We start from the raw sequence: 15,899 nt of genomic DNA, 5'->3' as shown, positions 1-15,899 counted from the left end.
TTTTAAGCATTCCTTTATGCATTTCAAAGTTTCAAACTGATATTTTGAATCAAGGAATTTTAAAAGTTGTTTTCACATCTGAGAAAACAATTAAGTATATAGCTTTTAAGTATAATTCAACTGATTGGATTATTTTAAACCCTAATTTTATTAAAGGAGAAAGTTCCATTCCTAATCACTCAACTCGTGGAATTTGCAGGGTTCATGAGACCATGGCCCCTAAAAAGAATACCCAAGCTCCTAACTAGAAAACCCAATCCAGTTAAGCTCCTTCTCCCCATAAAATGCTATGGAGCCAACAAGTTGAAGAAGAAGAAGCAAGGCTTCATTCTTCTAACCCTATGCCTAACAAGATGATGACCTTGTACTATGATCATTCTGATCCAGCTAATCCAGTCAAGGCCACCCAGTACCCAGTCATTTCAGGGTCCCAGACCTTCAAGCAAGTCACTAAGGCTAATCCCTCTCAAAAGGAATTAGCATCAAGCTCCTCTTTTTCAAACAAGCAAATTGTGGTGGCTGCCAACCCCACACCTCTTTCAACAAAATCAAGATATTGGCAAAATGATTTAAATCAAGCTCTTTTGGTTATAGAAAGAGAATTTTTCTCTGAAAACCCCAGAGAGATTGCTGCAAAAGCTTTTCAAGAAAATTTTCATTATCCCTCTGGTGATATTTTAAAAACAAGAGAGTTTTATGAAGCAGTCCTTACAGAAACTAGTTCTGTTAAGATTAAGCATAATGCTGACAAATTCAGCAATATGGGTTTGGCATTCTCCACCTGCCATATCTATAAGATTCTTACTGTCAAGCAATGGGGTGGAAATCCTAATCTTTCAAGGGAATTTTTTGAACCATCAAAGCCAAGGTTTTTTAATTATTGGGATTATCAGAAAGCATGGTTTAATGCTTTTCTGATCCAGAATAGGGACTTCCATCATTCATGGATGTTCTATTTTCCATCTAAGAATCAGCTTTCCTCTTTCCCATTTTGGTTCTACAGTTGGTGGACTTATTATGGTCCGACTATTAAGATTCTTCCTAAACCCATCCTGGATGGCTTTGAGCTATTCAAAAGTTCTTTTAATATCCCCAGAGAACTTTCAGCTTTTCCCCCTTTACTATTCTTTTTCAGCAATTTTGGCCTTGCTTGGATAGTCCAGTGGGACTATATTATCATTACAGATGAATCAGCAGCCTTTCCATCTCTGGGAAGGACTTTTAAAACTAAATGGTGGGATGCTTTGAAAAATTATGCATCCATTGAGGCAGTCAAGCAGTATTTCCTCAAGAACCCCAAACAAGTCTCAGCCAGTGATGATATGTCTCAGTTTCTCCTCAAAAAGCAACAACTACAAGCCATGCTCGCAGCAGCTAAGACCCCTCAAGATTTCCAAAAAATCCTTGAAGAAGGAAGCTCAAGCTTTTCCCAAGAAAATTCTTATGCAGAGTCTGATGATTCAACAAGCTACCTTCCAAACAATGGTGATGACTGTGAAGGAATCCTTCCTCCAATAAGAAGATCTAAGTAATCATTAACCTTATGTCTTCCATCAAGAATATTTCAAGCTTTGCAGTTTCTGCACCAAAAGCAGCAAGCATGTGTTTACACAGTTTAAAAGAAGCCTGTCAGAAGTCATTTCAGCCGAAAGCAAGATTCCGGGTCAAAAATCAAAAGTTCTACTGTTCACTTTTACTATTCAAGCACTATTCAAGCACGGGTCTATTGTTCATTATTACTATTCAAGATTCCTTTTTGCTTATTTAAGGAGGCTCGGTCCTCATTTGTAAAAACACTAAAATTTTCTCTCCCAAGCCTATGCTCTCCCTTCTCTCTTCTTTTTCTCTCATCATGTAATCCCTTCAAGCCTTCAAGCTTTCTTCAAGCTTTCCTACCCTTGTCCATTGTAAGATATTTCTCCTTATGTATAATATAAGTATGTTTTGATTACCTCCTATATGGATGGTTTTTTATTTAAGCTTTGATTTTAATTTTATGTTTTTTATTTTGTACCGCCTATATGGTCGGTTTTATGTTTTTTATTTTATACCGCCTACATGGTCGGTTTTAAGCTTATCATGAACTAACAAGTTTTTTGGTTCCTTCTCTTTAAATTTCTTTGTTGGATATCTTCTATATTTTCTAACCCTCTTCTTTGTTTTGAATCATGGCATAATTCTTGTTTTCATTGCATATGACCTTGTCCTGGGTGCCTATGATATTGGCAAAATGATTTAAATCAAGCTCTTTTGGTTATAGAAAGAGAATTTTTCTCTGAAAACCCCAGAGAGATTGCTGCAAAAGCTTTTCAAGAAAATTTTCATTATCCCTCTGGTGATATTTTAAAAACAAGAGAGTTTTATGAAGCAGTCCTTACAGAAACTGGTTCTGTTAAGATTAAGCATAATGCTGACAAATTCAGCAATATGGGTTTGGCATTCTCCACCTGCCATATCTATAAGATTTCCCTTCCCGATGGCTCTGATACCATAGACACCCAGGACAAGGTCATATGCAATGAAAACAGGAATTATGCCATGATTCAAAACAAAGAAGAGGGTTAGAAAATACAGAAGATATCCAACAAAGAAATTTAAAGAGAAGGAACCAAAAAACTTGTTAGTTCATGATAAGCTTAAAACCGACCATGTAGGCGGTATAAAATAAAAAACATAAAACCGACCATATAGGCGGTACAAAATAAAAAACATAAAATTAAAATCAAAGCTTAAATAAAAAACCATCCATATAGGAGGTAATCAAAACATACTTATATTATACATATATATATATATATATATTGGTTGTTTTATTGACCAATTTTATTGTCTTAAATCATAAATAGAATTACAAATATCAAAATTATTTTCTTTTTATAGTACAAATATCTTGACATTCATTTTCATGAAAAAAAGTAGGAAAAAACTTTAGAAAATAAAACTTTTTTCAAAAACTTATCCTTTCACATTTTGAGAGAGAGGATCTTGGAGTCCATTTGGACACTTAAAACTAACTCTAACACACACACTTTTAAGGAAACATTATTTTTTACTCTAAGATTAAAAATAAAAAATAAATATTAGCTCAAATATATATATTTTTTTAACTAATCCACGTATTTGTATCAAACAACCAAAAGATAATATTGCCAAATAAGCAAAAAGCAACATTATAATCAACAAAAAAAACTCCAATATTATAATCTAATATATTAAAAAAACCATTATAGAAAACAAAATAAAAAGGAGATAATGGTACTAAAGTTTTGATGCAAAAATAATAATAATAACTAAACACATTACAACGAGCATCAATAGGGTGAAAATGTAAGTGAAATTGTTGAAGATAATTAAAAAAAAAAAAGAGAGAGAGAGAGAGAGAGATGACGTGGGTATATAATTTTAGATTTGGTGTTAAGGATTTTGTAGGTATATGATAAGTTAATGAGTTGCTACTCATAATAATATTTTGCTTAGGTAACATTTTGCTCTTAAAAATTACAAGCTTTTCAATAGAATGTCATTAATTAATTTATTATATATGAGTTTTAATCTTTTCGTATAAGAGAGGTAAAAGATAGGCGATATTTTTTAATTGTTCTTATGCCGTTATGCCTACAAAAAAAAGAGTTAAATTTACAGAGAGGAGAGAGACCAGGGAAGAAGAATACGAAAGACGGGAAAGAAACAAATGACATGGAGGGCAGCACCCGATAAATAATTGTAATAGTGAAAATAAAAGTGTACGAAATGTGACCGTTGTGAGGGGCAGTGTGATGGAGTTCCTAAGTGAGAGTGTCGTTTTGTTTGTAATTGTAACATAGTGGTCCCTACACCACGCTGTCTGGTTGGCTGTGGGCACATATACCACAATCCCCACCTGAAAAAGCCTGTAACGGCTACGACAACAAATCCCTATGATCATTCCTCTGCCGTTGGATCTTCTTTCGGGCTTTCCACCTCATCTCTGTCTACCATTCTCTCTTAAATTCGCCCACTGCTTCGTACCCCACTTGCTTTTCTTCATTTTATTAATTTCATTTCCTTCTCCCCTGCCTGTACAACTTTCTCTCTCTCTCTCTCTCTCTCTCTGTTTTAATTTCTGGGTTTGCTTCTGGAGGATTGGGGATTGAGGATTTCCATTAAACCTCAAACAATGGCTCTACTTCTTTTGTTTGTTTTGCTCATCTCTCTTGTCGCCGCTGATGATGGTAATACTTTTTCCTAGTTTCTTCTGTTGCTTATCTCTCTTTCCTTGTGGATTTGGCCTGCTATGCTTGTGGGTATTTGTTAATTGTCATTTTAAACACTCATTCTCTAACCTTGTTATTGTTTCGAAACATACAAGTGTACAATTGTTCCCTAATGGATTTTGGGCTGTTGAAATCTTAAAAAGCTATAAAAGATTGATCTCTCTGTTCATATATATATATATATCAGAAGTATATTTGTGTGAAAATGGAGAATAGCTGCTTCTGCTATTGCTTTTGCCCATAATCTCCACAATGCTGGCTTCCTTCCATCAGATGAAATAAACAATGAATTAAAAGGAAACCCTAACAGAGGTGTCCTCCAGCCCATTTGGTTCTAATGCTTGTATCTTATCTCTTTTCATATTACTAAAATACCCTTTCCTAGATACTGCTAAGGGTCAAGGATGAGAGGATTTGGGCACTTTGGGTGGAGATACGAGAACATACAATGCTTCACTCTGCCTTGCCTACTACTTCACTTCTTTGTTTCTTGGTTCCATTTGTTCCATTAATTATGATCCCATACTTTCAGTCGGGTGGTGCATGTATACATTTTTAGGTCTCACTATTTATACCCTGGTCTCATTTGTCTGTACCTTGTACCTAGGTCTCATTCTTTTATAATCCTTATACCTTGGTTTCATTCATTTGTAACTTATTCAACGATCAAGATCTTATCATACATGTTTAACAGGCTAGATCTTTTGTTGAATTGAATATTGGTTGATGCAACAGTGTCCTATTAGTAAAATTTTATCTCAGCACCATATCATCATGACATTAGCATGCAAAGTTCACATGTAATTAACATTGTTTCTATGCCATTGTGATGCTATATAATTTGACACATGATAAGTGACATGAATAGTGTTCTAAAAAAGTGAATGATGTTAGTATTTTTCGAATGGAAATTCTAATTTCGTAAATTTTTTGTTTTGAGTTATGAGGGTTTTTTTTTCTTTCTCTTTCATTATTATTTGGAGTATCAGTGAGATCAGGGTTTTCTTTTTCCATAGCTCCTTATTTAGTCGTCAATGTTATATAATTTGACACATGACAAGTGACATGAATAGTGTGCTAAAAAAGCGAATAATGTTAGTATTTTCCGAATGGAAATTCTAATTTCGTAAGTTTTTTGTTTTTGAGTTATGAGGGTTTTTTTTTTCTTTCTCTTTCATTATTATTTTGACTTATTAGTTAGATTAGGGTTTTCTTTTGCCATGGCATCGTGTGAGTTACAACATTGTCATCATGTGATTCACACAAAGATGAAAATATTGGTTTTCATTGATATATAGGTAACTTAATTTTATGGATATATCAAAGGAAATTTTACAAAAAATATTAATATGATGAAAATTAATCAAAACTCATAAAAATCTTAGGGAAACACCGGAAAATAATAAAGGAAGCAATGATACACATATTAAAATTGTTTTATTGAAGAAAATGATAATCTATATAATGAAATTTGTAATGATTGACAATAATATAATATAAGTTAACTTGAAAACACATTAATACTAAAATAATGATATGTTTAATTTAATTATATTCTATAATATAAAAAAATAATGATAAATTTATTATTTTTTTGAAATTAATTTTTTATTAAATTTTAATTTAATATATTGTTTTTCTCATATATATATATATATATATTAAAATTAATTTAAATAAAGATAAAATCTAAATATAAATTATATATATTTATCATGTTCATGAATATTTCACAAGGCTAAGACACCTGCTGGTTAGCATTTTGTGGGTTTCTAGAGAAGACCTAGGTTCGAGTGATCGGTCAAATGAGGTGATAATGTTGCCAAAAATCTAGGTAATATCCCATAAATTGCTGATAATTCCAAAAAATTTCTGATAAATCTATCCTTAGATGAGGCTTGATACAAGAAATATCATTTAAATATCGGCGATATTTTGCCGATATTTTCATCCATGGATTCACATAATATATGGACTCTTATCTCCCTTGGTATTAAATCTCACAAGAACCAAGTCTTGCTATTAAATCTGATTGTTCTTAGACAATTTCCCATTTTTAAAAAGGCTAAGATAAATTTGAAGTTGATTTGATTATATTATATTCAGTAGTAGTGGATTTACTCTTTCAAATATCATTTTACCTTCTTGTTTAACTTTCCTTCAATAACATTTTTCCTTGGGAGAAAACAAGTCAACCATTCTCTAAGGTTATGTTTGGTTTCCTGAAAATTTGAGGGAAAAAATGCAAGGGAAAGAAAATAGAAATTGAAAAGTAGAAGGAAAGAAAAAATGAACATAAAAAATAGATTAAAATCAATAAATGATTTTAATATGCTATTTGAAACTCATTTTACTTGTTTTTCCTCTTCTATATAAAGATTTAATAATTTAAAAATGTACATATTTTAAAGTAAGTTTAATTATGTTTGATTTTTTTTTCGTATTTTTCATAATAAAACCAAACATGAGATTATCTTAACATTTTTTTTCTTTCCTTGCTACTTTTCCGGGAACCAAAAATAGCCTAATAGAATGCTGAACAATTTTGTTATTTTTTTTTTCCTTTTTCTAATTGAATTAGGCCGATCTCCTCATCTTTTGGGAGCAAGACATCTATGAAGACATAGTTTCTCTAAGGTATTTTTGGAGAACAAAAAAAGTTTGCATTTGGTTTCCCTTGGACAAAAACCTGTTATGAGTCATCAAATTAAAAAATAACAATAATGATAAAAAGGAGCACTCCTTGATGTTTCATGTATCTAAATCCAAGCTTGTCCTTGACAATTTAAGTTTTAAGTATTGGTGCAATTACAATGACCCTGATTTCTTTGTTGCAGATGCATTTATCGGTGTGAATATTGGAACAGACCTATCTGACATGCCACACCCAACTCAAGTTGTAGCCCTCCTCAAGGCCCAGCAAATTCGACATGTCCGCCTATTCAATGCTGAGCCTGCCATGCTTATTGCATTGGCCAATACGGGAATAAGAGTCACTGTCGCCATCCCCAATGAGCAGGTCCTTGGTGTAGGTCAATCAAATTCCACAGCAGCTAATTGGGTATCTCGCAATATTGTAGCTCATTACCCTGCCACCAACATAACCACCATTGCGGTTGGTTCCGAGGTTCTAACCACCTTACCAAATGCAGCACCTGTTCTTGTCAATGCCCTCAAGTTCATTCACTCAGCCTTGCTGGCATCCAATCTTGATCGCCAGATCAAGGTTTCAACACCCCTTTCTTCCTCTATCATCCTTGATTCATTTCCACCTTCCCAAGCCTTCTTCAACCGATCATGGAATCCAGTTATGGTCCCCATGCTAAATTTCTTACAGTCAACAGGCTCATTTCTCATGCTCAATATATACCCATATTATGACTACATGCAATCAAATGGTGTTATTCCATTGGATTATGCACTCTTCAAGCCTCTTCCTCCTAACAAGGAAGCTGTTGATGCTAACACAGTCCTCCATTATTCCAATGTCTTTGATGCTATGGTTGATGCAGCTTATTTTGCCATGGCATATCTAAATTTCACTAGCATTCCTGTTATGGTGACCGAATCAGGTTGGCCATCAAAAGGTGGTTCCAATGAGCCAGATGCCACTGTTGACAATGCAAACACTTATAACAGCAATTTGATAAGACACATTCTGAACAAAACCGGAACGCCCAAACACCCCGGAATTGCTGTTAGTACATATATTTATGAACTCTATAATGAGGATATGAAATCTGGGCCCATATCAGAAAAGAATTGGGGACTATTTGATGCAAATGGAACACCCATTTACATATTACACTTGACAGGATCAGGATTAGTACTAGCAAATGATACTATGAACCAGACTTACTGTACTGCAAAGGATGGTGCTGATGAGAAGATGCTGCAGGCTGCTCTGGATTGGGCTTGTGGACCTGGCAAGGTGGATTGTTCTCCTTTGCTGCAAGGGAAAGACTGCTACGAACCAGACGATGTGGCTGCACATGCAACATACGCATTTGACACATATTATCATAAGATGGGGAAGGCTCCTGGGACCTGTGACTTCAATGGGGTTGCTGCAATCACTACCACAGATCCAAGTAAGACTGAACTTGAGAGTATGGGCAAACTATTATCTTATCTTTGTTCGAGTGCTTCTACTTCCCCATTTTAAAATTTTCAATATTGGGCTCAGGCCATGTGTCTTGCACCTTCTCTTTTATTATGATAATTTTGCTGTTTCTCTGTTGTGTACAGGTCATGGTTCGTGTAGATTTCTAGGAAGGTAACGTTCACTACATTTTTATTGTCTTTACTCGTAATCTCCAATTGATGAAATAATCCCACTCACACTTCTTATCTGTGCTTTATTTTGTGCAAGCAGTGGTGGCAGGAATGGCAGCTTTGTAAATGGGACAGCTCCATCTATGAATTCCACAAGTACGAGCTCTGCTGCCTGCTATGCTTTCACTAGCTCGATAAGCTCGATAATGATTATCAAAGTCCTAATTTGGAGTGCAGTTTTTTTATAGATGAGTTTGTCTTAGAACTTGAAAATTTTCGGACTCATGCTGGTGGTTGTAAAAGTTTTCTCTACCAAGAATTTGTTTTGTTGTTCCAAGAGAGATAGGGTAGGTTTGGAATAGCCTAATTAATATAAGCACATAGTTTGAGGGAAGTCAGCCAATGAATTTTTGTAGAAAAACAATATCGAGGCCCTGTAATTGGTTGTTCAACTAAATTTTATTCTCTTTTCAATGGGATTATTGATTGCTTAGAAATAGTTTCCTAACCATCATAATTTTGTAAATTTTTTTTTTTCAAAAAAACATACCCAACTGTTCCGTACCCAACTGTATATTTTTTTTGTAAAATTATTATTCTCTTTTCAATGGGATTCAGCTTATTCTCTTCAACTTCAGCCCATATTCACTAGGGTGTAGGTTGTAGGGTGTTTGAAAAATATATAGTTCTTTTTTTTTTTTTTAATAAACTATTTCTAAATCTATAGTAATTTTTAAAGACTCATAAAAAATTATCCTTAATTTGAAATGATGACTTTATTATGTACACAAATTTTGTGAAATTCAACAAAACAAATTTCGTGAAATGATTATAGAAAAAATATGTGAATAAAACTTTGTATTAAAATAATTATGTGATATAAATCAAAATAATATTCTTTACAAAAGAATATTTTTCTACCGATTCATTAATTTTGATCATAATTTGAAAGACGACGATGAAAGTGTTTCTTCTTTTGAAGATTAATCAAAAGTTTAGAGTGACTTGTTCTCAAATGATTTTATCAAAACTTTATGAAGCCACTCTCTCTTTGTGAAACTTCTTTTCCATTTAAACTCTCTCTGTCCCATTGAAGGAAGTCATCCTTAAGTAAAGTTGGTGAATTCAATTTGGAATTCCTAAGATTTGATTGCTTAATTCATGGACTTTGCTTGCTTGATTTCAACAATTTTTCTCCTTCATTCCTCTAAATTTATTAATAAGAGAATATTTATTTTTAATTTTCTTTTGACTTTAATTGTTTCATTTTATTCAATTTTGAAAACTTAATTTCATAACCTTCCAAATTTTCTACGTGTTACCTTTTGAGTTGCATGCCACATGTTCGATGTGTAAAACCCATCTACAGACCCTCCCTCGATCCATCGACCGACGCGACTTGCGATTAAAAATATGTGGAGAAAAAGTGTGGTTTTCGAGTTTTGGAAAATCCGTCCCTAATGAGGAATAGTTTTGTTTGGAGTCACCACTTACTTTTTATTTTTATTTTTGAAATGGGGTAAATTAAGTAAGAACAAAAACCCCTTAATGACTTTAGTTAAGAAAAAAACGGTCCGCGAAACTTGATTTCTGGGTCCAAGGATCAAGTTAACTATTAGGAAGGTACCTCATGCAAGGTAGCACCCCTCTAGGCCTATAGTTCGGTCTCTACTAGTGAATTGGGTACATTTGAGCATATGGGTCAAAGATCAATCAATCCCCCCAGGCTACATGGATGACAAGACTCATACAATCCTAGTTGGTATTCAGAATACATAGGAAATTGACAATTAGAACAATGATGCGTACTTGAGGTCCCTAGCCATGCCTTGTGGAAAAGGGTAAGTAAATAAGCATAAGCACACAACATATACAACCACCAAATCTACTAAAATTTAGTCGTATTTCTACTCGAATTAAGAGAATTTTCAGCCATGACCAAAACCTATATATGTAACCTCTAATCTCCACCAAACGACCACCAAAATGCAACCATGAAACTTCATTACATGGCTGAAATTTAGCTATTCCAATTCCATTGACTTTCAGTTGGGAATTAACATCTTTTCTGCTTGAATTTCATCCATTAACATCCACATATTCCATAATTCTCCATAAAAAATTTAAGTTGCCAAAGATCAATCATAGGCCACCGAATTCATGAAAGTCACATGCATTTTTTCTTAAAAAAAATTATTCATCAATTCAAATGTTTAACAACAACCACTTTCACTCATTCTTACCATGAAAATAATAATTCAAGCCTCCAAAAGTCTCACCATGTTGCTGCCACCTTTTCCATTAAACTTACCAATGCGACATGAACTTCTACCCTAAATCTCCATGTCCAACCTTGAATTTTAGCCAATTATATCATTTAAAACTTTAGCAAATCTATACTTGAAATTTCAGCCATGATTTTCATTAAAAATTTCAGCAAATAATCACTCAAATTTCAGTCATGGTTTTAATTAAAATTTCAACATTTATCTACTTAAACTTCCATAAAATTTAGCTGCTTTATTTAGCAAACACAACCACTAAAATTCAATTGTGAATATCCATTAATGTGACCAGTTTTCTCCATTTTTTTCTCTAAAAAAATTAGCCATCGAAATTCACACACACAAGGCCACTATTTCCATAATTTTCCACAAAAATTCAGTCATGATAACTCACCCATTTATGGCCACTAAAATTAGATTTTCAGCTGCTGAAAGTGCCCACTATTGGTTCACCATGTTTTCTATTCAAGCACAAAAAAAAATAGCAAGTTACAAAGAAGACAATCAAGAAGAGAGAGCTGACAATCCCCTCTCAGATCTAATAATTTGTGATCATCCACTGTAAAAAACCACCAAGACTAAAAAAAAAAAAAAACGAGGATCAACAAGGGGTTTCGAGCCTTTGAGTTTACTTCAAGTGAAGATGAAATAAACCAAAAGCCACCCAAGTATGATCCAATCTTAAACAACAAAGAGAAAGCATGCCAAATTAAACGCCCTTCAAAAGAACCGACACAACCCAACCTAACAGTAGATAGAAAACCAAACAGAGATGAAAAGGTAGTAGAAATAGAGAAATGAGTGAATTGTAGAGAGAGTAGTCATATGTAGATAATATATATATATATATATATATATATATATATATATATATATATATATATATATATATATGAGAGAAGAGTATTACAACACCACATCCACACCCCAAACAATTGAACAATGCTTAGAAAATTAAAGATAACTAGAGAGAATGAAAGAAAAACCAGGTAATGAGTGGAAATGATCAAAGAAGCTACAACAAACGCACCTGGAAAGGCTCATTCCAATGAGAACAACTGGGCTCTAGGCTGCCTTGTTTTTTTTTTTTTAAAAGAAAACCTCCAACAAAATCAGTTTCCCTTTCTCAAACGTCTCCCCTCTTCTTCTTTCTCTTATCTTGCTCCCTTCTCTCTCTAGACGCAGAGCCCTTAAAGATGCCAAGAATCCCTCCCCCCCCACACACTTTCAGCTGTCACCCCAGTAGAGTATCCCACCCAAAATTTCAAAAAACCTCCCTCACACTCTCTTTGAAATGCCTTTTATACCGGCTTGTCCCCCTCAGCATCTGCACCACCTCATTTTTCTTCCCTTTCAGCCTTGGAATCCCCCACCATCAGCCTCGAAACACCATTTTATTTAACTCCTTCTTCAGTCATGAGGTGGGCAGTTGCCTCTCATAAATCCACCATTGCTTACCCATCAAGAATCCACATGGATTTAGGGTGAGTTGCAATCAACCTGAAAATTGGTTGAGCTTGTTGAGAAAAATTCTCAAATTTTGACAGAATATTCCTTGAAGAATAAGGAATCCAAAAAAAAAAAAAAACGGTGTGTAATTCTGAGCTCGGATGAAGGAGAAATGGCTAAAACAAGCCAGAGTGCTCCAAATTCGGATGGGCTTCAGTGAGCTGCCCCGACGAACCGATTGAGAAACTTCTCAAATTTTGATAGAATATTCCCTGAAGAGTAAGGAATCAGAAAAAAAAATCGGTGCACAATTCTGAGCTCGAATGAAGGAAAAATGACTAAAACAAGCCAGAGTGCTCCAGATTTCGATGGGCTTCAGGGAGCTGCCCCAATGAACCGGTCGACCCGGTTGAGAAAAATTCTTAAATTTTGATAGAATATTCCTTGAAGAGTAACCAAAAAAAAAAAAAAAGCGGTGCACAATTCTGAGCTCGAATGAGAGAGAAATGACTAAAACAAGCCAGAGTGCTCTAGATTTGGATGGGCTTCAGTGAGCTGCCCTGACGAACCGGCTAAGCCGGTTGCAAACCGGTCGACTCGATTAAGAAAAATTCTCAAATTTTAAAAAAATATTCCTTGAAGAGTAAGGAGTCTAACAAAAAAAAAAAAAAAAAATGAAAAATGGTGCATAATTCTGAGCTCCTATGAGGGAGAAATGACTAAAAGTGCTCCAGATTTGGATGGGCTTCAACAAGCTCCAACTAAATTGAAGTTTTTGTGGGGACCTTAACCTTTATCCTATAGCATGATATGAACCAAGGAATTGACCATGACGGAATTTCATAATGGACCAAATGCTTGCACTAAATCGAACCATAAGTGAACTCACATGAGGTTCGAAAACTGATTAAGCCTAACAAGGGCTCTATGGCTGTGACATATAAAAATTGGATGCGGGCGACACCCCCAAGATACATGCAAGTGGCAAGGGACAAAATTGAGGGTCTACAAATATGCCCCTCTTTAGTAAAGTGAATGAATGAGTGGTTCGTGAGCACAAAGCATAAGCGATGAATGAGTAGAAATGAACTATAGTGAAGAAATCAAAGGCCAACAATTTTGTCCCCACACAACAATACCAAAGGCTAAAGGAGTTGGGTCACAATGATTAAGGACTAAAGGATTCGGGCATGATGCCGGAGAGTTGCTGAAAGGATAGGGGATCTAGACACGATGTCAGAGAGCTGTTGAAATGATAGGGGATCCAGACACGATGCCGGAGAGCCATTGAAAAGATAGGGGATCTGGACATGATGTTGGAGAGTCGCCGAAAAGATAGGGGATTCGGACACGATGTCGGAGAGCCACAAAAAAGATAGGGGATCAAGACACAATGTCGGATAGCAGTTGAAAAGATAATGGGATCCAGACACGATGCTAGAGAGCCGCTGAAAAAATAGGGGATCCCATCACAATATTGGAGAGCCACAAAAAAGATAGGATATTTAGACACGATGTCGAAGAGCGCTGAAATGATAAGGGATTCGGACACGATGCCGGAAAGCCATCGAAAAGAATAAAGTGATTTGGACACGATGCCGGGGAGTCTCTGAAAAGATAGGGGATCCAGATATGATGTCAGAGAGCTACCGAAAAGAAAGGGGATCCGAACACGATACCGGAGAGTTTTTGAAAAGACAGGAGGTCCGGACACAATGCCGGAGAGCCGTCGAAAAGATAGGGGATCTAGATATGATGCCAGAGAGCTGCTAAAAAGATAGTGGATTAGGACATGATGCCGGAAAGCCGTCGAAAAGATAACGGGATCCAGACATGATGCCGGAGAGCTGTCAAAAAGATAAAGGATCCTGACACGATGTTAGAGAGCCGCCAAAAAGATAGGGGATCCTGTCACGATGTCAGAGAGTCGCAAAAAAGATAGAGGATCTAGACATAATGTCGAAGAGCTGTAGAAACAATAGGGGATCCAGACATGATGTCGGAGAGTCGTAAAAAATAATAAAGGGATTCAAACATGATGTTGGAGAGTCATTGAAAAGATAAGGATCCGGACACGATGCCGATGAGCTGATGATTCATGCCTAATTGGTGTCTCAGCTGATTCATGTCCAGCTGGTGCTCCTTGATTGAGGGATTAATCAACAAAATTTATAACCTATTACACCATATACTAGGGTAGCAAAGACAAAGCTACTATAGCATAGTGGCTCTAGGATCGTTCACTGGGATGGGTTTTCACTTCACAAATGATATTAATTCAAAGCTGAATTGGTGCCTTTTCATTTCAAGGTTAACTTTAAAGGAAAACATAAAGATGTTTGAATGAAAAAAAGAAAGGTTTTAAGCTAACCAAAAGTAGTAGTAACTGATTTTACTTAGAAAAGAAAAGGTTTCTTGGAGTTTAGATCACTGGGCTCGGATTCCTTATACAAAAAGGAGAGTTCCGGTCACTTGTTTCAATTCCTCACATTAGAGAATTAACATAAAGTCAATTCTCTAACAGGTGCTGCACAAATGCTTCCCATTAATGGGTTCAAACACTAAATCCCTCTCACTGATGCACCTTGCAATGGCTCATACCTCTCACCTAGCACTTGCCATTCAAGGTGATCTTTAACCTTGGATTACCCGTCAAAAGCTCGCAAGAGGTAACTAATGGATGTCTCCTAAGAGTCCAAAAGCTTACCAAGTGTTGGCTATTCTAGAAAATCCTACCTTCAAGTCACCTACCAGAGGCTCGCAAGGGGTAAACTAGTGCATCTCCATGGTTAGAGATCACTTGCCTTACCAAGTGTTGGCCCAGGTGATTCCAAGGTGTTTTAAGCTAACTAAAAACATAAAAACCATCAACGGGTCACACTTTCTCTTCATTAACAACTAAAACAACAGAACTTCCAATTTATGCATGAGGAAACTCACCCGGCTTTCTTCACTCCAAGAGACAAAGAGCTTAGCTTCTCATCCTCTGAGGAAAAATCCTCAGAGTTTGATTGGCTAGAAAGAAAATGAAAGAGAAGACAAGAATATAAAGAAGAAACAGAGCAAGTGCTCTGTATTTTACTTTCTTCCCAAAACTGTACAAAGGATTCATCACCCCAGCCTCCTCCGAGAGTCCTCCTGAGAGTTTATATAGGAAGGTAATTTACCCTTCCTTGCATACTTCCTACCTAAGGAATTACATGAGTGGCTGAATACAAGGAGAAAATGGAAATTTAGACACAAAAATATCAGAAGAAAAGATCTAAAAGAGTCGGTGCACAGCTATCGGGAAGCTTCAGGACCGTTTCGCAGGTGAAAATGAGGTCTGCGAGATTTTGCAGATGCACAAGAAGAGCTGCGAAATTTCTTCATAGCAACCAGCTGCTTCAACACCTTTGCAAAGTGGACTTCCAACTTGAGGTGTTTGGCTTCCATCGCGGCGTGAAGCTTCAGGGGAAACTCCATAGCACTGTGCAAAAAGGCTGCGAAACCATTCCGCAACAAAATGGTGATTTCGCAGCACTTTTCTGAAGCCTTCCTTCAGCTTGGAGCAGTTGTCTTTAAAAGGCTGTAACTTCCTCATTTCAACTCCAAATTGCACACGGTTTGAAGCATTGGATTGTTGACTTCCTAAGCT

General features: G+C 35.7%; 1 protein-coding gene across 1 annotated transcript; it reads left to right on the top strand.

Moving 5' to 3' along the window:
- Window positions 1-4,033: 4,033 nt before the first annotated feature.
- On the top strand, window positions 4,034-8,952 carry LOC117929635 (glucan endo-1,3-beta-glucosidase 2-like). The gene is made up of 4 exons (XM_034849985.1): window positions 4,034-4,211; window positions 7,091-8,344; window positions 8,502-8,529; window positions 8,629-8,952. Exons 1-4 carry the CDS (start codon window positions 4,157-4,159, stop codon window positions 8,774-8,776), a joined length of 1,485 nt encoding a protein of 494 aa, XP_034705876.1. The 5' UTR covers window positions 4,034-4,156; the 3' UTR covers window positions 8,777-8,952.
- The last annotated feature ends 6,947 nt before the right edge of the window (window positions 8,953-15,899 follow it).

Source organism: Vitis riparia, chromosome 14, assembly GCF_004353265.1.
Source record: "Vitis riparia cultivar Riparia Gloire de Montpellier isolate 1030 chromosome 14, EGFV_Vit.rip_1.0, whole genome shotgun sequence".
NCBI lineage: Eukaryota > Viridiplantae > Streptophyta > Magnoliopsida > Vitales > Vitaceae > Vitis > Vitis riparia.
Note: the sequence above shows the minus strand (reverse complement) of the source record. Positions and strands in the feature narration are given on the sequence as shown.

Coding starts and splice junctions, on each gene's coding strand:
- LOC117929635 (XM_034849985.1), top strand. CDS start 4,157: ATGGCTCTACTTCTTTTGTTTGTTTTGCTCATCTCTCTTGTCGCCGCT. Junction 4,212..7,090: donor TCTTGTCGCCGCTGATGATG/GTAATACTTTTT, acceptor TCTTTGTTGCAG/ATGCATTTATCGGTGTGAAT. Junction 8,530..8,628: donor TCGTGTAGATTTCTAGGAAG/GTAACGTTCACT, acceptor TTGTGCAAGCAG/TGGTGGCAGGAATGGCAGCT.